At 41.4% G+C, this 23,052-nt stretch overlaps 1 protein-coding gene across 1 annotated transcript; it reads left to right on the top strand.

The window, feature by feature from the left end:
- The first annotated feature begins 550 nt into the window (after positions 1 to 550).
- Positions 551 to 22,848, top strand: hs3st1l2 (heparan sulfate (glucosamine) 3-O-sulfotransferase 1-like 2). Its single transcript, XM_063897709.1, has 3 exons — positions 551 to 833; positions 19,951 to 20,412; positions 21,477 to 22,848. The coding sequence occupies exons 2-3, from the start codon at positions 20,164 to 20,166 to the stop codon at positions 22,140 to 22,142; spliced, it is 915 nt and encodes a 304-aa protein (XP_063753779.1). The 5' UTR covers positions 551 to 833; positions 19,951 to 20,163; the 3' UTR covers positions 22,143 to 22,848.
- Positions 22,849 to 23,052: the final 204 nt, after the last annotated feature.

The following is a 23,052-nucleotide window of genomic DNA, read 5'->3' as shown; positions in this document are numbered from 1 at the left end:
AAAAAGAGAATACATATTTCTCTGTTATGGAAACAAACGAGGAGCAACAGCTCACAGTGAGAGAGAGAGAGAAAGAAAGTGAGACAGAAAAAGAAAACTATCAGAGATATTTGGGTTGTTTCGTTTCCTTTGTGCTGTTTTGTGCCAGCTCTCTTTAACTTATTTATGATTCAGGGGACTCTCAACTACAAAACTAAAGGGGAAAATATGAGGAGGAAAGACAACAAATGAGGAGGTTAAAAACCGAGAATCAGGCAGGAGGATCAGCGGCGATCCAATGGGAGCAGAGGATGAGGAGGAGGAAATCTCTTTTGCTACAAGAGTCCTTTAAGGTGAATGAAAAAGACAAGAAGGGGAAAAGGGAGGAAGGAGGGGAGGGAGTGGGGTGTTTCCCTGAGGCGGAGATGTGTTTGTGTGTGAACTAATCTCTCTCTCTCTCTCTCTCTCTCTCTCTCTCTCTCTCTCTCTCTCTCTCTTCTTCGCTCTCTCTCTCTCTCTCTCTCTCTCTCTCTCTCTCTCTCTCTCTCACACACACACACACACACACACACACACATTCCCTCCCTCTCTCTCACAGTCACTCAGTTGCAACAACACGCTCACCGAGGTTGGCAGCACAAAGCAGAGACGCTGTTTTACCAGCTTGAACACACGCTCACACACATCTCGCCCAAATCCACGCGCGCAGACATTCGACACACACCTTCTCAGCAACACCCGGGGAGCTGAAGCCTATACTGACGAGAGGAAGAAAGGACACTGGTGAAGAGAAGAAGAAGTAAAAGAAGCTGAAGAAGAGAAAATAAAGACACATTTTGTAAATCATCAATAAGGTAAGACCTCTATTTTTATCTCATCCATTCAATCACAACTCCTCCACACTGTACCTAAAAAGCCACCACACTGTGTGAATCACTGCCAGTGTTTACACAGTGAAGCGCACTCACCAATTAAAACAGTGTGAAGTCTGCAGGGTAGGTGTGTCAGCGGGCAGAGTTCATCTCCCCTCGATCTGTGCAAGTTATTGACATCGATCTCTCTTTGTGTTGCACGTTCATAAAACCACATGTTTTTGGAGGCTTCTTTGTTTACCGTTTACCTGGCAATAGGTAAATTAAGAAGAAGAAGAAGAAGAAGAAGAAGAAGAAGAAGAAGAATTGCTGTTTGGGCTTTTAGTCACAAAGGCTGACGTGGGGAAAGAATGGGAAGTGAAGGGTTCATTCGTTTGTGTAGATGAAGTTGAGGAGGTCTTTTATGTGTGTGCGTTCAATCATGTGCTGGGTGTATACATCAGAGGCAGAGTGAGACATGAGGGAAGTGAAAGCAGAAGGACATTTCTATACGAGGAAATCTAACAAAGTGTGTTTATAGACCGCGTATATAGTGTTGTGGGGGCTAATGCACAAGAGCACTTCTTAGTTTTGATACTAAACCAAGAACTTGTTCCTTTATTTTAGTGACAACAGCAATCAGAATAAATTACTTTTTGCACCTTAAAAGAAACCACTTTTCTTATGATTTGTTCTTTGGGTTTTTGGAGAGCTTTTATTGATGATAGTTGAAGTTTTTATTTTCTTGGTTTGGTATTGGTTAGTATTATGATGTCGCCTACCTGAAAATAATTGTATTCTTAATTAAGATTGTAAAACGGTTAAACAAAACCTTCTGGAAGTTTTCCGCTTTTCTTTCCTGTTTTCCACCTTTATTCAATATTGATTTCCTGACTGTGACTCTTCCCTGACCAAAACTATGTGATTATTACTGTAACCATGAGTCACAAAGTCCCCTAACTTTGACAAACTGGTTATTTCAACCCACACAAGGACCTTTCTAAATGTAAACCAAGGTTTGTGTAAACACACATGTAACCTGACCTTAACCATAGCATTGTTACATCATAATACTGATTTAACAGTTATTTGTTATGTTTTTGGAAGGCACAAATAGATGATGTCATCCTGTTGATAGTGGCAATTAGGAAAAGCATCGCCCGGGAGGGCACTGACCAACAACGTATTTTGGCGTTTTAGCATCTGGAAACAGAGTTCTAAGACAATTGGAAATATGTTTCTAAATGTAATTGTGTTTTGCTGTGTTTCCTTCTAATGCAAGCAGCACTTATTGTGACACTCCCACATGACTAATTGTTTAAGTGAGTCTCTTCTTAGAGAGTCTGTCCCATGAAGAAGACAATGTCTTGAGTGTCTGAAGAATCCAAACAGACTGTAAAATAGACTAAACAAGCAGAGCAGATCCAGGTCAGAGGCTGCGATGGGACAGAGTGTTGTGTTTTGTGTTTTTGACCTTCACTGTGTTTATAAAGAGTTGATGTGAGCGGAGCAGGAGGAGAGATAGTAAGAGCTACAAGATGAATAGAGTCATGTGTGTGTGTGTGTGTGCGCGTGTGTTAGTCTCAAAACAAACTGTGAGCAGTCTTTGTCATGTGATACACTAAGTTGCAGCAAGTCTCGTAAAAAATGAACAAACAAAGAAGTATGGGGCGACCCTAGAAAAAGCATCTGGTTTACATGTAGTCTTGTGGCTTTTCATTTAAATAGAAGGACTGCATAGTTAGCATGAACAGTGACTGGACAACTATCAAGATCAGACCCACAGGAACTTCAAATTCAATAGAAAAGATTGCTTGAAAACATAGAAAATCTGTGGTACAATATGTATCATATTAAATATTTTAGAATTTTTGGCAAGGTTTTTGGTGGAAACAAGGTGTGAACATAACATTGACATTTCATTTTGAATTTATGTTATGTTGTTCGATATCAGTGCCTTGTTTATAGAATAGAAGACCAAGAGAAGGCTAAAGTTGCTATAAAACTCTGTATATCTGCTGAATCAGGAAATAAGTTGGTTCATCACTACAAGCAAAACGTCTTTCACATACAAATAGTTATCTAATCCATTATTAATTCCAAAATGCAGTAGCTATACACAAACATAAACAAGAAATATTATGAAGAAATGTGTATCCTAAAAGTTGACTTATACATATTATTTCTTAAATCAAATTTAAATTGTGAACATGAGTTATAGAACAATTCAGAAGAGTGCTCGACAAAGACCCCAAAAAAAGAGGCCCACAAACTGCCAGAGCAATTAAAACCACAGAAGATAAACAAGCAAATCAATGACAAAGTGATTAGAACATAAAACACTGTCGATAAAACGCAGGCAAGCAGAGGAGCAGCGACAAACATCTTTAACTGATTTTATGTTCTTTGAAGGCTTTCCCCCTGCAAACGGTTCCCTGTTGTCCTCAGTTATCAGTTTAATTTCGCCCAAAAAATGATTAAGATTACGCACTAAAGATACGCTGCTCGGGCTTCGCAGCAACAAACCCTTGTTTAGACACAATCCTCATTCTGCTGAAAGCTGGCACCCCAGGGCCATGCAGAGGGAAAGAACAGAAGGATTTTCACAAGAACAGTGTTTTTAATAGAGACAGCGGTGAAAAGTATGGGGGAGGAGGGGGATATGCAACCAGGGATGATGGAGATTTAGAGACAAATTGAGCAAAGTTCAATGGAAACATGGCGAGAAAGCGTGAGCCAGAGCAATTTGGATCAAAAGCAAAATGGATATTTTTGGGGGTGAAAATTAGGGACATTGCACGATTTGAGAGGGAGATAAGAGGCTGAGAACGACACTGACAAAGACATTGCATCAAATCTAGGGGTTTGACGTGTGTGTGTGTGTGTGTGTGTGTGTGTGTGTGTGTGTGTGTGTGTGTGTGTGTGTGTGTGTGTGTGTGTGTGTGTGTGTGTGTGTGTGTGTGTGTGTGTGTGTGTGTGTGTGTCTGTGAGGGGGTCTCTGCCACCTTGGTAGAAGAGTACATTATGGCTGTTTGGGCACATTAAGGGGCATTAGCTGGAGGAGCACCCCTGAATAATGCATGGCCCTATTTATGAGCAGAGTGCATACGTCCTCTGAAGCGCACTGAACCAGGTAACACAAACACACACAGACACGCACGGACACGCACAAAGTCCGTCAGTCACTTTCACATGCTCTCAAAAGGACACATTTTGCGAACTAGCACCTCACTGTGCTTTTTTTTATGTGTGAGAAAGCATGACATGTCCATGAGTGATTGTGTGTGTGTTTGTGTGAGAGAGCAGTGGACGTGTGACTGATAATATCTCAAAGACACTGCCAAATATCTTCATGCTGGCATAAAAAGAGGCAGTAGTATTCTCTGTGCGCTCTGCTGAATGGTCATAAGGTCTAACAGGGCAGCCAATGAGCCTTTTAACATCACACACACACACACACACACACACACACACACACAAACACACACGCAATGCACTTACATGCATCTTCAGATTACTTCTGACAATGAAGCACTTTAAGTGACGTTTTTACGATTGGCTCCTCAGTTTTATCATAGCGTGATGAGTTTTCTTGCCTCATCCGTTACCTAACAGTTTTGTTCCAAATGAAATACAATTTAACATCTACGCTCACGGAAATTACCGTGGGGCTAAAAGGGAGAGTCACATCATCTGCAGGAACTTGTTCTTTTTTGTATCACTGACGGATAGCTATGACGTAAATTTGGATCTATTTTATGTCATTCAGAATTGTTTATCTTTCTCTTCTGACATTTCACTTACCTTTGCAAGTTGGTGCTAGTTTATTTTCAAAATAAGTTGTACATTTTTGTCTTAATGTTAAAAGTTTGTTTGTAAATATGAGTATCATCTGAAAAATGTGTCAAGTTTATATTCTGATGTCGAAGACACAAACTCTTGTTGATCCATTCAGGTATTTGAGAGGCACTTAGATGTCAGAGATTTGTGAATCTGTCGCTAAAAAAGAATCAAATCCAGAAGTAACGGCACTGAAAAATCAAATTGAGAACATCAAGGTTGGCATTATCAGAATGCACTTTTAGTCTTTACTCATGTTAAAAGGTTGCCTTTTCGGCCGGCAGTCAAGCACTAGATGCCGGGGTGATGATGTAGTGGTGCTATGGAAAGTCAGTGTCAACAGTGTTTGTAAAAACCTTGTGGTAGGGGTTCATCGGCCAGTGTCAGGGTGAAGATTCACAGCAGGGACTCCAGCTGAGCAGGGAGATGCACATCCACACACACAAACACACACACATGTACACTGTTGGCACCGTCAGACCTCAGCATCTATGAGGTGACACAAACGCCTAGTGGGTGGCAGATGCAGGAAGCCAGCATGACTACACAAGTGTGTTATTATGGACCCGCCCTGTATTCTGGCCAAGACCTGCAGGCGTGGACAGCCACATCGAACTGTTACTTCATAACCCCAGAGAGAGTGAGGGAATCTTACATCTTGTCTTAGGCCTACATTTAGGAAGAGTCATTCACAACGGTCGTATCTTAAGCTGTTAATTCAAAAATGATGACTAAAAGTATGAAGTAGTCATTGTGCATGCAGTGTGTTCCCCGTCAGTGTGTCACCATGTTTCTGCATTAATGTTGCATTTAACTGCTGTAGATGTTGAAGGCTGTGCTAATGTTAACTCATTTATACACCGTTGGGAGAAATGGAAATCCTCAAGTAAAGTACAAATACCTCAAAGTGCAATATTTGAGTGAATGCGCCCAGTGATCATTGTTAAGCGGACATATTTTAGGTTAAGCATTTCTTGAGCACTGAACTAGCACCTCGAGGAAGTGCTTTCAAGCCAAAACAAAAATCACAACATCACAACAAAACATTGCGACCACAATGACAAATAGAAGTTTATTTATAATTTTTGGGTTAAAGTGTCTCTGCGTTCTTTGTCTATGTATTTCAGCTTTTTAAAATGTTGTGATACTGCATTGATCCTTGTAGGGGATTTTCTTTTCGCTTGCTCTCCTGCACATGGAGCTCAGAGGTCAGCGACAGAGCAGCTGTCCTGTGGCGGGCTGGGTTTCACTGTTTGGCTCAAGGGCACAACAGCAGGATTAGATTTCTGTTAACACACTGGGCTCCAGCCAAAGCTTTCAGGCTGAGAGATGATCATCCCACTCTCTATGTACAGGAACATCGTCACTTAACCTGAGTTGAATATTGAGAGAATACAGAAAACTTGACAGAGAGATACTAGTGTAGTTGATGGTATCACAGTATTGGAAATGAGTATGTTTGTAAGAGAAGTCAAAGTTTGCAAATTGTATGCTGTGATACTTGATTCTATATTCAAGCAGCTTTTAATAAGGTTCCCCAAACTCTTTTTTTTTAAAAAGGATTTTGGTGTTGAGTTTCAAATGCTTTTCCAAACTGCCTAAAATCTGCTTTACGGCTGAAGAACAAAATCTCTTTTTGAACAGCAGCCTCCACCCTCTCATAAATGCCAAACCCTAGTTCCATCCTATTGATAGTCTGCACCTCCACCGCCCACCCGCTGTCCAGTCAATTGAGATCAATCAACCAAATCTCCCATATCGACCTCCTCTGTACAGTAACAAAGTCATTAGACACGCTCCTGGCCCGCTTCCAAAATTTAAGGAAAAATATCTAAGGGAGGTCATGGAGGGCAAACAAAACTCCAGAGGGAGGAGAAGCACTTTAGATTTGCGAGGTGACCTTGATGGACACCAGACAGTAAGAGGGGGCTAAAATCTCAAGCTGGGTGGTAATATGTGTGTGTGGTTGGTAATGTCTCTCATTAATTTATTTTGCAAAAACGGCTCTGTCCTGGGGACTGTGTGTGTGAGCGTTGTGATGTGTGGGAGTTAAGTAAGAAGGAAATAAAGCCATTTAAGGGTCATAAAGTGTTTGGTCAATCAAGACCTCCCCCTGCTTGGCACCTCATTTGCTGTGTGTGTGTGTGTGTGTGTGTGTGTGTGTGTGTGTGTGTGTGTGTGTGTGTGTGTGTGTGTGTGTGTGTGTGTGTGTGTGTGTGTGTGTGTGTGTGTGTGTGTGTGTGTGTGTGTGTGTGTAAGAGAATGAGTTTCTGCATTCATGTGTGCGTCATGAGTGTCATTTTTTATGTTTGTGTTTTCACACGTGTGTGTATGTGTGTGTGTGTGTGTGTGTGTGTGTGTGTGTGTGTGTGTGTGTGTGTGTGTGTGTGTGTGTGTGTGTGTGTGTGTGTGTGTGTGTGTGTTTGTGTGTGTGTGTGTGTGTGTGTGTGTGTGTGTGTGTGTGTGTGTGTGTGTGTGTGTGTGCGCGCTCAGGGGGTGAGTAAGCCAGTTTGGAGAGTCAGTGGGACACTGAGCTCAAAGAGAGAAAGAAAGGATGCACCAACAACAAAGCTCTGTGACAACAGCCAAAAACCAGATGATGTAGGGAACTATTTCACAAGATCACGTATGTGTGTGTAAATACATGCTCTTGCATTTGCACCTAAGTCTCCGCCTGTGAGTCAGATTTTCTAACTAATTTGTACCGACTTCCTGAATAAATTGCCATTAACCATAAAAAAACCATTACATAAACACAGCCACTAACATACTTGTTGAATTACACATCCAGCACCTCAGCTGTCCTATATTCTGCTCTTCCACATTAAAAAATAACTACCTTAATTTCCGGACTATTAAGCGCACCTGAATATAAGACGCACCCACTGAACTTTAAAAAAAAATGTATTTTGTACATAAATAAGCCGCACATGTCTATAAGCCGCAGGTGCCTACCGGTACATTGAAACAAATGAACTTTACACAGGCTTTAACGAAACACGGCTTGGAACAATAATAAATAGGCTTTAACGAAACACGGCTTGTAACAAAAATTTAAAAAATAGCAGTAAACAGTAGCCTACCAAGAAAGTCATTGGTCACTATCTTCCTCCTCCTGTGCACTGAAACCACTGAAGTCATCTCCTTCGGTGTCGGAGTTGAATAGCCTCAGAATTGCTTCATCCGATGTTGGATCGTCTTCATTGTCGCTCTCGTCACTTTCATCCGGAGGCAAATTCCCCGCTGAGCTCATGCTGCCCTCTTCAACACGCAGCAGTCCAGCCTTTCGAAACCCGTTGATGATAGTGGATTTTTTGATAATGCTCCACGCTGTCAGGACCCACTGGCAGACTTGACCATAAGTTGCTCTTCGCATGCGGCCCGTTTTAGTGAAGGATTTCTCCCCACTTGTCATCCAAGCCTCCCACTGAACACGGAGCGCCACCTTAAATTCACGATTTATACTGATGTCGAATGGCTGCAAATACTTTGTTGTGCCCCCAGGAATCACAGCTGGAATTGAGGTTGTCCTCTTGATGGCTTCTTTCACAGAATCTGTTATGTGGGCCCTCATGCTGTCCAACACGAGCAAAGCCTTGTTCTTGTGAAAGAATCCTCCCAGTCGCTTGCCGTAACACTCCGTATGCCATTCATGCATTAGGCCTTCCGTCATCCATCCTTTCTTGTGACGGTGCTCAGTTTTTTGTCTATTTTTTTTCAAAATCCCATTTTGGCAGCTTTCACAAGCTTGTGAAAGCGGGAAAAAGTGGGAAAAATCCATAAATTAGCCTCGTCATTGTATAAGCCGCGAGGTTCAAAGTGTGGGAAAAAAGTAGCGGTTTATAGTCCGGAAATTACGGTAATTTGTTCAGTGAAAACATCCTAACATTAATTAAAGCAAGTGTTAAGGGATCGCTGTTTATTTTCATCTTGACACTTCAGAATCAGAATCAGAAATACTTTATTCATCCCAAACTGGGAATGTTTTTTCTTAACTGCGCATTTCTCTTAACCATCCCAAAACAACTTTGTGAAAAATGTAAGCCCTCTCTGATGATTCAGGAATAACTCGTTGCTCTCTATTTATTTATTTTTTAGTTCATGATTGGAAATTTGACATGAACGCAAAAACATGCAGCTGTCTGACAGCTGGATGCTGCTGAGTTAACCTCACCTGCCATTAGTCCTCTGACATGTTTTTATACTAATTTCCATTTGCCTCACACAGTGGTTACTTCTGCTGAAGTTAAGCAAAATGTCAACTTTTAAATCCATGTTATATTTCAGCCTATCAGTTCCTGTGTTTGCAAAAGGTATTACTCATTCGAGCAACAGTTACTATGGCTTATTTAGGGCATAATTCCTTATTACTTTACATATGTCAAATGTATGAATGAAACCAGTGCGAGTAATAGTACTAGAGTGTTTTAAAAGAAAGATCTTGACAGAACAGTTTAAAGAAAACCTAAATATAGCTGCTAGCCAGGGTATATGTTTCTCTATGTGTGTCTGTGTTGACGTCAAAGCTGAACAGTTGGGACACCAATCAGACTAATCGTCCATTTTGGCCATCAAAGCCACTGGCAGCTGGTTTGGTTTATTACTATCGCCGCAGGGCTCCGTTTGGCCTGAACACCACACCAACTGTGGCATCATCTGTAACCACCACCCCCCTGATTCTCTCACTCTTACTTTCTCTTTTTCCATCCCTCCCACAACCTCCTGGCTATAATACTCTTCGGTCCCTGTGGAGTACTGCCCAGGTGAGAGGGTTTATAACAATCGTTGCCATGGTAAGCTAGCAGCAGGAGCCCAAACACACCTGATGACACTGGTACATCATTTGTTTTTCTCTGTCGCTTTCTTTCCACTCTTCGTCTTCCATCCCCCAAATCGTCCTCTTTTTACAAAAACACCATCTGGTTTTTTGCCCTATTTCACTCTCTGTTTTGTTTTGAGTTCCTTCTGCATGTTTTCAGCATATAATCCAGAAACAAAGCAGTTAAGGGCTCAGATAATATTTGGGCTCGCTGGCCCGTGATGATATTGACCAGACGCAACTTGCCTGCCCCCATCTGTCAACTTGCCCTCGTACCAGACGCCCATGTGTACACAAGTATGACACTTGGAATGTACAGCAAACAACGCTGAATTAACCTAAAAAAGAAAACAAGTCGATGGTGTCTGTTGCCCCGGAGGTGCTGACCTCGCAGATGTACCAAGAGGGACGCACACAAATCGTCACACCCCTCACCCCCCCCCCCCCTCCCAAATTACCAAACACACACAAACACACAGTCTTGCACCCCTCAGTGAAAGTCGGGTTAAATCCACTCTGACAGGTCAGTCTCCTCTCACTGTCAGGCCAAGCTGTCAGGGCCAATGTGACTGTGGGAGACACCACATATGTTATGCCGGTAAGTGTGTGTGTGTGTGTGTGTGTGTGTGTGTGTGTGTGTGTGTGTGTGTGTGTGTGTGTGTGTGTGTGTGTGTGTGTGTGTGTGTGTGTGTGTGTTGTTGTGTGTGAGCTTTGTGAAGCTGCAGTAAAGTGATGTTATCTTCGGAAATATCACCCCCATCACATTAAACACACTGTATACATTTTGTTTTGTGTTTGTTAATTTTCTTTGTTGATTACCATCACATTTCAAAACCACTGCTACCACTTTAAAATTTGATTGATGGAACCATGGATCAAGAAATGAGATCTTAGTTCCTGTAAATATCTTCTCTCATAACGGGGTGTAAGAAGCACAGAAGGGATATATATTCCTGGATTGATTGCTTTGAAAACATATATTGATAAATATATTGTTAGGTTACATCTACACTGGTGCACAAGCCAGCTCTGGGTGATCCTGTAAAATGTGATTTGTCACAATACAGCAAAGTATTCAATATTCTGTAATAAATCCACAATAAATACAGGTATTCTCGATTTTGAAATTCTATAAAATGCACAACCTGCATAAGGAGAAATGACTCCCATTTGTCATTGAATGCCAAAACACACAAGAGTTTGAAACCTTGGTGAAAAGTTGTGAACTGCGAATTCTTTCTAGTTTCAGAGAAAGTGTTTGTCTTTCTTAAAGACCCAAGCCAGATTTTTAAGTGAGTTATTCATTCTTTATAATAACAGTGTTTCAACTTTGAACAGTGGTTAAAATACTTTTACAAAAAAGAGACAGGCACACAAAAAAAGATGAAGGAAGACATGAATTATAAAAAGTAAAACAGAGACCGAAAGAAGGCTCTATCATGTACCTGACTCAGGGGATGACCAAGCATTACCAGACTGCTTCACTCTCTCCCGCCGCTTTAAAACTAACTGGCATGCTGGGCCCTGTGCCAGGTGGGTAAAATAAACACACACACACGCTTGCATGCACGCAGGCATGCACGAAGGCATGCACGCAGGCATGCATGCACGCTCACACACACACACACACACACACACACACACACTAGATTTTATGCCCAGACACTCTATTAATAATCATTGCATACACACACAATCTCAGCATGCTTCCATTTTCTGTTTGTCTCTCGCTCTCACACTCACACACACACACACACACACACACACACACACACACACACACCCACAAACACACACACTACGAGAAAAAGCTTGCTTTTTTATGCAGGTACACACATTCTGACACAAAAAGAATCCCTTGACAAAACTGGATTTCCTAATCAGACACCCCCCTGAGCACTCATAAAACAACAACAGTACTTTAGAAGCCCAAATGTTCCTTTAGCACACACACACACACACACACACACACACACACTAGAGAGGAGTGGGCGCATTTCGGTGTTTGATACGGTTGACCCAGATCTTGGAGCGTGCGTGGCTGAAGATGCGCAGGGGGAGGGGGGTGAGGGAAAGAGGGGGGAAAGGGGTATCTGGCTGCTATGCATGTGTGAGTGAATCCGATGATGAGTGGGTGAAAGGGTGGTGGGTGTGGGCTGCTTAGCTGCCCAGAGTGATTTTTTTTTTCTTCTAAAGGGTCTAATTTGAAAACCAGCAGGGCGCCAATGGGTAAAAGATGGACAGACCTCAGCAAAGGTCAGAGCGAGAGAGCTTAACACAGAGAGAGAGAAGTCAAAACATAAAGACATCATCAAATTTACACAACGTTTGGAGAGGCTTTTAGCAGGCACCAGGCGTCCCCTTTCTGCCTGCCAGCCACGATGGAGGTCCTTGGTGTGAATCCTCTGTAATTGTAAAGTAGCTACATTAATGTGTGGCGTTTATCATACTAATTCGACATTTTGCACATAAACTAGGCTAGCTAAGAATCCTTGTCTTTATTCCTTACCAGATAAACGCTGAGTTTGCAGTGCTTATACTTGGTTCACTTGACAGCTAGTAGACTGGAAATGATGCACAATACTGCTTTTTTAGAAAATACTTGTAAAACAGTGTATTGCGTTGACATAACTGTTAGAAGGAAACTGTACATGAAGAAAATTGACATTTGTTGATGTTTGTTTGTTATATGAGCTGCTATTGACACTATTGCACCACCATTTAACATATCATATACATTGTGGGCCCATAGCCTCAATGTACACAATGGAAATAATCTTGATTTAAATAAAACTGCAAACACTTTTCCTAGTTATAAAGGAAGAGGCTGTTGTCAGTATCTTTATTAATCCTCGTTGTGTCTTCTTCTGCACTCTGAATCTTATAAAAAGATTAAATCTCCTACTCGTGCTGATAACCAAGCACATCCTGAGCCCAGTACCTGGTGCAGGGTGCCTCCATCTCCTGACACTGATAGAGTGCAGAGAAGAGGCCAAACTGCCTGAGCTCAACAGAAATGGGGGGGTTGTTTTCTCTCTCTGATCCACATCTTATGTTTCTTTTATCTACCCTATGAACTCTGGAAGACCTGGCAGCAGACATAAGTTTTCTTGGGCTTACACTGATATTTTTTGTAACATCTAGTCATGGGAAGAAAACTTGAGTTGATATCATATTACGTCAAATATGTTTAACCACCTTTCAATTCCTAACACGTTCATTATCCGCAATGTCTTCTGTGCAATAACTGAGAAGCACAAGAAGAACGGCAGCCCAATCTGAGAGCATGACTGATTCCCGTTTTTCTCAGATGGCTTCATCTATTTTGATTTCAGACCCCCCTAGGAGTGTTGGCAGTCTACTCTCTGGGCGGGTAATGGGAACGGAATGGGAAATAGGACCAGCCTTGTTACATTTAGTTTTTATTCAGAGGCAATCACATCCGTGGATGAGATAAATGTGTGCCCTAATCAGCATGTGTGATTGGTTGAGCAGAAACACGCCACGAGAAGATATATGAACACAGAAAACTGAGAAAGTGTGGTATGGTGGAAGAATGCAGGTAGAGTATAACAAATGGTGTAGGAAAGGAAGGTGAGACCAAGCAAATAAAGGAAAGGGAAGGAGTGTTGAAGGGAGATGGATGAGAGGGGATATGAATGTAAGAAGAAAGAATAGAAGGTTTTATCTGACTCTCACAGCCTTGGTGATATGACAGGCTTGGCAATCCAAAGCGTTTTACCATGCTACCCCCCACCCAGAACAATCTTCCTTTCTGCCTAACACACACAGCCTCCTGCAGAGCACACACACACACACACACACACACACACACACACACACACATACACACACACACACACACACACACACACACACACACACACACACACACACACACACACACACACACACACACACACACACACACACACACACAGTACCTCAGCCCTATCCTGCCCGCCACCCTCAGTCTCTCTGTACGGGATAATCCTTTCCCCCACCCGCCATATGACAGCGCTCAGTAAAAAGATATTTCCAAGGGTTTGGTTTGGAGACAGTGCACACATGCAGATGAAACGAGAAACACACACACACACACACACACACACACACACACACACACACACACACACACACACACACACAACTTTTAAGATACAGACTCTCCCGATACGCAGCATCTGCCTTTCACAGATAATTACACTCCACCCTCACCTATTTTCTTTTTTTCTCCCCCCATCCATCGTTTCCAGCCTGGAAAGATACTTGTGTTTGCCAATATGGAGTATGCATGCATCATCGGAAATCCAGGCATGGTTTTGTTGTTGTTTTTTGTTCCGCCTACCCCGGCCCGCTAATGTGAATCACAAGGGGGGGAAAGACGAGGACTTGCAATGACTCATGTGAGCCTCATTGAGCAGGGCTAAGAGGCTAACTCAGAGCTCATGTGGTGATGATAAAAGAGCCGTCCAGTCGTTAAGTGGTGCTAATGAAGTCGGCCATTTTGTTTTGATTTTGTGTTTATGCAAAAAAAAAGGCGAAAGATCCCTAAAATCCTTTACAATCCCTAAATGTATGTGAATTATAGTTTTAACTTGTTTGCAAACATTCAAATCAGCTGTAGAACACATCTGATCTAGAAAAGCAATTTAATGTGCTGTATAGAACAAAATAAATGAATCCAAAATGAAACTGCATGAAAACAAAAATCAGAAACACTATACACACATAACCAGTTTGATTAAAAGCACAACTCTCCATTCTAGTGTTTTTTCTTGAGCCATATTTGAACAAAAAATAATACATACAACTCTTATTGACAATTTTTCTCCAAGAAAGGTGTTGCAGCGGGGGAAATTAACAAAGGATACTTTTGACATGTACATAAAACTGCTTCTCACATTTGAACCCAAATCCTGTCTCGTATCCAATTCGTCAAGATTAAAAGTTCACTCACTCAAAAATATTCCAGGGCAGAAAGGTGCTCTGCTGTTTTATTTATGAGCAGCTGAGAGGCTGCTGCAGGGCATCCCCATTAGCATGGTGCCAGGGATTGTTAGCGGATAAACAGGGACGGATTCAAACAACTCACAAAGAGAGAGTCAGGAACAGGCTGAGGAATCAGAGAACAAAGGTGAGGGTTGAAGAGGACAAGGAAAGGTGAGAGGTAGGGTGGGGGAGAGATAGGAAGGGAGGAAGGTCATTAGGTAAGGTGGAGGTGAACAGAGCTGACAGCAGGGGAATATACAAGCTCACAGAGGAGTCACAAGGGACTCCACCACCACTTAACACGGCATATGTCTGGCTGTGCAACACTCACACACACACACACACACACACACACACACACACACACACACACACACACACACACACACACACACACACACACACACACACACACACACACACACACACACACACACACACACACACACACACACACACTGCCTCTTCACATCAAAATGATGACTGTGGGTGCTTTGAATCTGACGTTTTTTCTGCTCGCTACCAACAGCTAATGCACAATAGGCAGAGTTCATATATAGGGCGTTTCACCAAGAAGTACTGAAGTGAAATATGTATAGCTAAAACAGGTTTACGAGTACAGGTGCGTATGTAAGGCATTATTAACAACACAATGCAAAGGAGAAATGCTAAATTATTGTCACACTAAATACTTTGTTGTTGCTTTAAAAATATATATCATCAGCATTTACCGTTATGAGATTTTCTAAATCCCCTCATATGATTGGTCAAATATTGATTAAATTAATAGTGATTTCATACATGTTTTTTACAGAACATTTAATTCAAACCACAATCTTTCTAACCTTAACCAAAGTGCTTTTGCTGCCTAAAGTTACACTCAGGATCAAAATGTTTATCTCTTCAAGGGATTACTTGTGGTATATTTTTGTAGCTCATCCTACACTGGAAAATAATTACTTTCCCCCTAAAAGGAAAACTGTATAACACTTAGAGACTGAATTGCTCTGTCACAGCCTGCTTGTAAGTCTGGAGATTGTTATCTGGTGTATTGTACAAGGCTGTTTTTGGACAATGCAAATACCAAAACAGTACAGTTTCCATCCAAAACCTGCCAAGTAACAGTAAGATGTTATTGTTGTATCATCATTATTATTGTTTAACATTTTATGATATGCTAGGTATAATGGCAAGAGGCCTTTTTTACTTTCTCCAACTGCATACCCCGAATAAGATTTTTAGCGCATTCTCTCATTCCTCTTTCTTACCATCCTGGTTTTAACCCACTTCCTGCAATTCCTGAGTTGACCTCATCAAAAAAAAATGTGTTCATCAGTCAGTCTTGAATTTAAGTAAATAAGTTTCCTTGGTCTGAAACATCAACTAAAACAATTGGTTGAGCTCTGCAGCTGCGAGCCAGCCCAGATAAGAGAGCTATGAAGAGCAGTTTAGAGGATGACAACAAGCCACCAAACAGCATATGGAATTTTAATTGAGCGCTGTATTTGGTTTGCGGCACCAACTAGTATCGCAGTCATTTTGGTCGACACTCTGTGCTTTGCCAGACCACGATGAGTGATGACTGTGTGAGGCGAGCATCGCTTTGTCTGTTAAAGATTTTGGAATTATATATTGGCTTTAACATCTGTTATATGTTCTGTGTTTAGAGTTAAAACACAGAATGATTTCAACTTTGATTTGACCAAGTCAGTCGCAATAATTCTTTGCATTTTTTAATGGATCAAAACACAAAGGTCATTGAGAAGATTCAGTTTGGATTTCATATTTGCACATAAAGCAGGAAGTTAGCTTTGATTTGGTGTCTTTTTCATGTGGATGCAATTCTGTGGTCAAAGGTCAAAGGTCTGGCTCACAATAACTTCAGATCTGTCCCATTCTTGTCAGTGTGATACCTCAGGAACATATCGAGAGAATTTTCTCAGATTTGGGACAAATGTACAGTTGGACAGGAAGATGAACTGAAGAGAATTGTGTTTTCAAAGGTCGCTGTGATTTTACCAAACATGGTTTTGGCAATAACTCAAGAAATAATTAGCTAAATATGACCAATTTCACACAAATGACAAACTGGATACGATGATGAGAATTTGGATGGACCTAGATGTAAACTGAAACTTGTCTGACAGAGGCAAGCAACCACAAGGCAGTAAATCTAGTTTTTGAATATTAAATTAACAAGCGTAAGCCCCCAATATCAGCAACCACGTACACTAAAGCATTCACAAGCACATAACCTCACACACACTGGACTATGCAAAACCAATGGATGTGGATGGACTAACAGAGCAATAGAGCTGCTGGTTCCAGCAAAAAAGAAAATGATGTGATATCAAAATAGAAATAAATAAGTCTCTAATCTTTCTCTGTAAATATTTTGTGCCATAGATCTTTCAATTGATTGAATTTTAACAATGTTTACAACATCAACATGGTGTATCAAATAAGCTCTGAAGAGGGCGAAATTATTTTGTATGTCTTAAATTATAAATTAGTCGAATCTTATCTTGCTGCTGACTGGAATACAGTAGTGAATTGCCACCAACGCCGGAACACCAACTCTAACAAACCACACACTCAACAAGGGATGGCAGAGGGTTGCAGCATCGATGACGACAATGTCGCCAAGACAGGGGATGGCACAGGAGGTCGGGGGTGCAGCAATGCTCCCTGAAGGTGCAATTAGCGCTCCACTACGGGAACAACGCCAGACAGGGTTCCTCCTCTGAACCAGAACATTGTCACACTAATTAATAAGTCAGTCTCATCAGGGCGGCTTCAACACAATAACAACAATAACAGGAAAGGCACGAGAACAAAAAAGGAAGGGTTCTGTGTTTTGCTAACAACTGCGTCAGACTACTGTGTGAAAGAAATCCAATAAACGTTTTTTACATTGTTAAAAAGTACCTTAAAGATTTAAGGACCACTTTTATGTCTTTATGTCCTATTTTTTTTTATCTACCTGCCCAAGCATTGACAACATACAATACTACCAGAGCCCCCACAAATATCACAGGGAACATTTTCTCTTTTTGATTTAAAAAAGAAGTGTACAAAAGCATCTTTCTACATCATGCGGGGAGAAAAGCTTCCAGAATGCAATGCAGCGATATTGCAGTTTTTTAAGAAGAGATATGAACACACTGTACAGTTTTAGAATAATGGCAACTACGAGACAGTGTTTTCTTCACATCTTTGCAGCCACTTGAGGATTTTGTCTGGCAGGGTTTCCCACTATTCCATAGACGTGTCCCAAATGAAGGACATGACATTAAAAGGAGGATAAATTCAAACTCTTTCCTTTCCCTTACTCACTCTCCAGCTCTTATCAATGTTCCACCACCTAAACCTTTGGGACAGAGAACATCTTGAGAGGAAAAAGCACAGTTGTAAAAGACACTAACGAAGCTCTACAGCACAACACCACCTCGTTAGTGTGATTAGATACACCTGCAGTTAGAGTGTGTGTGTGGTGAGTCCAAATATCCACAAATGCCAACCAAAAAGAAAAGAGTGAGGGAAAGTTTGTGCATAAACATGTAAATTGAAAGATTTAAGATATTTTTATGAATATTTTTACTCACCCAAAAATGGTCCCACTAGAGACAAGAAAAAGTGAAGAAAGCTAGAACGTGTGTCCGACAAAAACTACAAATTAAACATGAAATGCTCTCATTATGTTCACACTCTGATGTGTTTTCAAGTGCCTACGTTTGTAAATGCAATATTCTGACACACAATAAGTTACATTTGAGGAATTTCCCAGGGCCCAATGCTTAATACTAACTTTCAAGTGTGTGTTGCCATAAAAAACATGTAATATTAAACAAACTTCCTTTTAATGTTCATAATGAGGACTGCATTGTTTGGGAACCAGCTTGGTGTCAATGTAATTGTTTTAACACAAACTCTAATCTTTTTGTCGCCTAAACCTGTGAGAAAGATGAGAGGAACATAGGACCATAGGCATAGAAAAAACGTATCTTTGGTTATTGTATGCATTGAAAAAGAAAAAAATATATAAATATATTGCTTTACACTAAACATCCTGTCACTCCTGAAAAAAAAAAAGCTATTTTTTTATGATAAAACTTTACACTGATATTCTTTAAAACACTCTGTGAAGAAGAGCTCTGCTTTGTAGCTAAGCAGTTGATCCGTGCTGTTAAGGCACATGGAGGTCTGGTTGCCTTGCTCAAGGGCAAAGTAGTGTATAAGAAGATGTGAATAAACATATTTCGGGCCTTGTTATGTCTTAGAGCGGATGACATTTGCTGCTGAGCTGAAGCCAATCTTTGCTTAAAGAAGGATTCGTTTATTGTTATTATTTTATCTGTGAAATGTGTTTTTTTTTCACAATGAAGAAACATTTTGAACCTCCCCCAAATACAGAGTAAACCCACATTCACTGCAATCGTCTTCTATACTCTAAAATGCAGAACTCGGAAGGGGGTTGGTGCTCCTTTGGGGCGGCCTAAACCTCATAACAGCATTAATGTTCAATGCATCTCCTCTCTGGGTGCTTTAGATGTAGATTAATATTTCAATATCTTCTGGCCATAATCACATCACAGCCCTATATTCTGGGCTGAAGCCATCGACTGGGTCTTTGTAGAATCGAAGTGCCGTCTCAGACATGTGGGATTAGGAAACTGTCGAGCATGCATGCATGGAGATATATCGCGAGCTTTGTGTGTGAGATGAAAGAAACCGTCTGTGACTACACACCCTTAAAAACTGTGAGTGATGCCGACGGTACACCCCCCTTCTCAAGAAAAACATTTGACATTTGTATACTTCTCATGTAGAAGGTTTTGTTTTTATTGTTTTATTTTATCGGGACGCACCTGTTTTTAACATCTGTGCACCTGCATGAGGTCGGTTAGTGTAGCTATTGTAGTTTGATGTTTTGAAAATGTCCGAAAACAGGCATTTTGTCTTGTGCTCATCAGGCTGTTCTGTATGGACTTGATTTTGATTATTTATCACTTAAAGTTTTTGTTTCTACGGTTGAAATTCTTGAAAATAAGTACTAAGCAGATTGTCATGTCTGCGTGTCTTCATGAGGAAATCTTTGTTTTTATATCTTAATTTATTTAAGCTCTGTGGTAACAATTTATTCCTATTCAAACATAGATCTTCTTGATTTGTGAGTTTATTCCAAATCTGATTTTCTTCTTTTGACCCTTGCTAACGACAGAAGCTAATGAGGATCCAATGACACCCAACATAAATGACCATGGTTCCAAGCATAAGATAAAATATAAATTACTTCTTTTTTTGTTGATTTTTATGATTTAGCGGTTCAGTTTCCATGTTTTAAGAAAGAAGAAGAAAATAATGAAAAGTGTTGCATTTATCAATAGTTCACCTCTTGGCCAGTCAAAGTAACAAAGGGTTTAAGTGAGCTAGAGTGGACAATAACCTTTTTTTTTTCTTGTCTCACAGATTGTCCAACCTAACAGCTTTCTCCAGAAGCACCCTGCTGACGGACCCAAGTGCGGGACCTTCATGAGTGTGTGCACTTAACCTCCTGTGTGTGTGTGTGTGTGTGTGTGTGTGTGTGTGTGTGTGTGTGTGTGTGTGTGTGTGTGTGTGTGTGTGTGTGTGTGTGTGTGTGTGTGTGTGTGTGTGTGTGTGTGTGTGTGTGTGTGTGGCATCATGCTGTGGACACTGATCCTAGCGCTGCTGGTGCTTCTCCTGCTGCAGTCTCAGCTCTCTGTGTGCTTAAGGGAATTACGCAACGGGATTTCCAGCTCCTCCTCTTCATCTTCCTCTTCCTCATCCTCCTATAATGCCACCCAGCAGCGGCTGCCCGGAGCGATTATTATTGGGGTGCGGAAAGGTGGCACCAGAGCCCTGCTGGAGATGCTCAACCTGCACCAAGACGTGGAGGTGGCAAAGGCGGAGGTAGCGGACCATCACTGTTACCTCATAATTATACTACCAACAGTGGTGGGAAGTAACTGAGTACATTTACTCCAGTACAGTAAAATGTTGTTGTACTTCAAACTTCTGTTACTTTAGTTGGTCTCTCGGTCAAATATTGTACTTTTTAATTCCTTAGCTGTAGTTATATGTTACTTTACATTCACCTTGTGACTATAAAATACCAATCAGTCACCTGGATTATCTATAATATTTAAATACTCTTTAAAGGTCACCACAAATCAACAATTTACATGCTTAGTTGACACACTGATATATTTGTCCACTAATACTTTCTGTACTGTATTAATGTAGGGCTTTCACTATTTTGGCTATAATTATATGACAGTATAGCAACAAATACTCACGCTAAACATTACCCTACTCCTCCTGACATTGTCACACTACCAAATACTACTTTAGGGATTGATGAACAGTAAAAACTGCCTGACTGATTTGGCTGAAAGTATCCAACGACAGTGCAGCAAATGTGAACATAAGTACCGTTCTTATCCTCCTACATCCCAAATAAACCCCACTGTTTCTTACCTGGTACAAATGACAAGTGCGCTCATGATCGTATACATTACATTTGTTACAATTGTTTTATCAAGTTTAAACTGTAAAAATGTTAAGGTGAATTTCCAACTCCAGGTGAACTTTTCCCCTATTATAATTAGAGGCATACATTAAACGAGAACAAAGTAATGATATGTCTCGCAGTGTACTAACATTTTTATGAATGATGACGGCCTGTCCCGAAGAGGCGGCACACAGAGAAACCCTAATCAGGGTAGTTCAAGGGGAAGACTGCAAAGTTAGAAAGTTGGCTCAAAGTGATTGATTGATTGCTCATGACAAGATGGGGAAGTAATAAAAGAGCTCCGCATCTTGGAGATGTGTAATCCCTACACATTCATTCAGTGCCCTTAAAGAGAAGTTAGCAACCGTACTGCAAGTACACTTTATGGTGATGCTTTGTTGTCTTGCATGTAGCTGTTTTTTAATTTTCTTTATCAACACCACATCTTGATTCCCTCTGTCAGGTGCACTACTTCAACGTGGAGGAGCACTTCCGCCGAGGCCTGGCATGGTACAAAGCCCAGATGCCCTTCACACTACCTGGTCAGCTGACGGTGGAGAAGACCCCTGGCTACTTTGCGTCCCCTCAGGTTCCAGCACGTGTCTGGGCCATGAACCCTGCCGTGCGCTTGTTGCTCATCGTCCGGGACCCGGCTGAGAGGCTGATCTCGGACTACACCCAGGTCCTCCACAACCGCCTGACCCGTCACAAGCCCTACCAGCCTCTAGAGGAGCTCCTGATCAACAAGGGGCACATTGACCCTGCGTACAAGGCGCTGCAGAGGAGCCTGTACCACCAGCATCTGGCCCGCTGGCTGGAGGTCTTCCCTAGGGAGCAGATCCATGTGGTGGACGGCGACGCACTCATACAGTATCCCTTCCCTGAGCTGAGAAAGGCAGAGAGGTTTTTAAACCTGCCACCCAGGATAAGCCCCGACAACTTCTACTACAACACCACCAAGGGCTTCTACTGCCTCCTGTCTGCCGGACACGATAAGTGCCTGGACGAGTCCAAAGGCAGGCCGCATGCGCCACTGAGCACCCAGGCCTTTCAGAAGCTGTGTCGCTACTTCAGGAAGCCTAACAAGTTGTTCTTCGAAATGATAGGAAGGTCGTTCTCCTGGTGCTGAACCAGTGGTGAAAAGCCCCAGTGGAGTTGAAATAGCTCCTGCACACTGCTGACACATTCAGGGAAAGAAGGGGACAAAGAACTGTGGTTTGTGTTTTTGTAGGTAGATGACTGGAAAGAATCTTATTTCAATGTATGTTGTTGATACCTACTCAGGTATAAATGTGACCGACAAGAGCAGATGAAAAACATGGAGAAGTCGTACTGCTTGAGTTGAACATGTGGCCAACACAAACCTTCATGATGACCAAGCTGGTGCCTCTTTGGATAAACTCACTTGACAAATATACGACAACTGTGCCATACAAGATTGCAAGATTGAAACTATACACAACCAAATCCTTTTGAGTGATCATTTGTGGGGTGTGCAGCCTTTGAGGTGATGTAGAAATAGAGAAGTGGTTGAAAAGATGGTTGAATTTGTTGCACTATGAACTATTGCATAATAAAAAGAAGTCAATCAAGGTTCAATTTCAAACAAATAACAGTTGTTACTTGTTGTGTGTAAGTACAAATGCTTAGTTGAGTCATCCTGTATACTTAATTCTTTAGTTTTTTTACAAGACTGACTTTTAGATAAACATTTACTGGAAACACCATCCTTATTTTTGCTATAGCTCTTTGGAACGTACCCTTGAAAACTTGCTTTTCCTTCAAGGCCAATGTAGACCCATTTTTTTGTGTGTGTTTTTTAAAATGTCCTTCTAATAAACGTGTTCAATACAGTCTCCTGCAGTTTAAGGGTTTAAAAACATCAAACATAAAGACACTGAGTCACTGACAGGTCTCTCTGAAAGCTCCTCTCTCTCAAAGTGCATGAAGATGTTCTCTGACAGGGTCTACCTGACAGGCCTCTCATTGAGGATCAAAGGACGCCTCCATTCCCTTTTCATCCTGAAGTTATTCCTTCC

This window comes from Eleginops maclovinus, chromosome 12, assembly GCF_036324505.1.
Source record: "Eleginops maclovinus isolate JMC-PN-2008 ecotype Puerto Natales chromosome 12, JC_Emac_rtc_rv5, whole genome shotgun sequence".
NCBI classification, from domain to species: Eukaryota; Metazoa; Chordata; class Actinopteri; order Perciformes; family Eleginopidae; genus Eleginops; species Eleginops maclovinus.
Note: the sequence above shows the minus strand (reverse complement) of the source record. Positions and strands in the feature narration are given on the sequence as shown.

What these genes read in the sequence shown, in the direction of transcription:
- hs3st1l2 (XM_063897709.1), top strand. Translation starts at nt 20,164, where the DNA reads ATGCTGTGGACACTGATCCTAGCGCTGCTGGTGCTTCTCCTGCTGCAG. An exon ending in TGGAGGTGGCAAAGGCGGAG is followed by an intron (nt 20,413 to 21,476) that starts GTAGCGGACCAT and finishes TCCCTCTGTCAG; the next exon opens with GTGCACTACTTCAACGTGGA.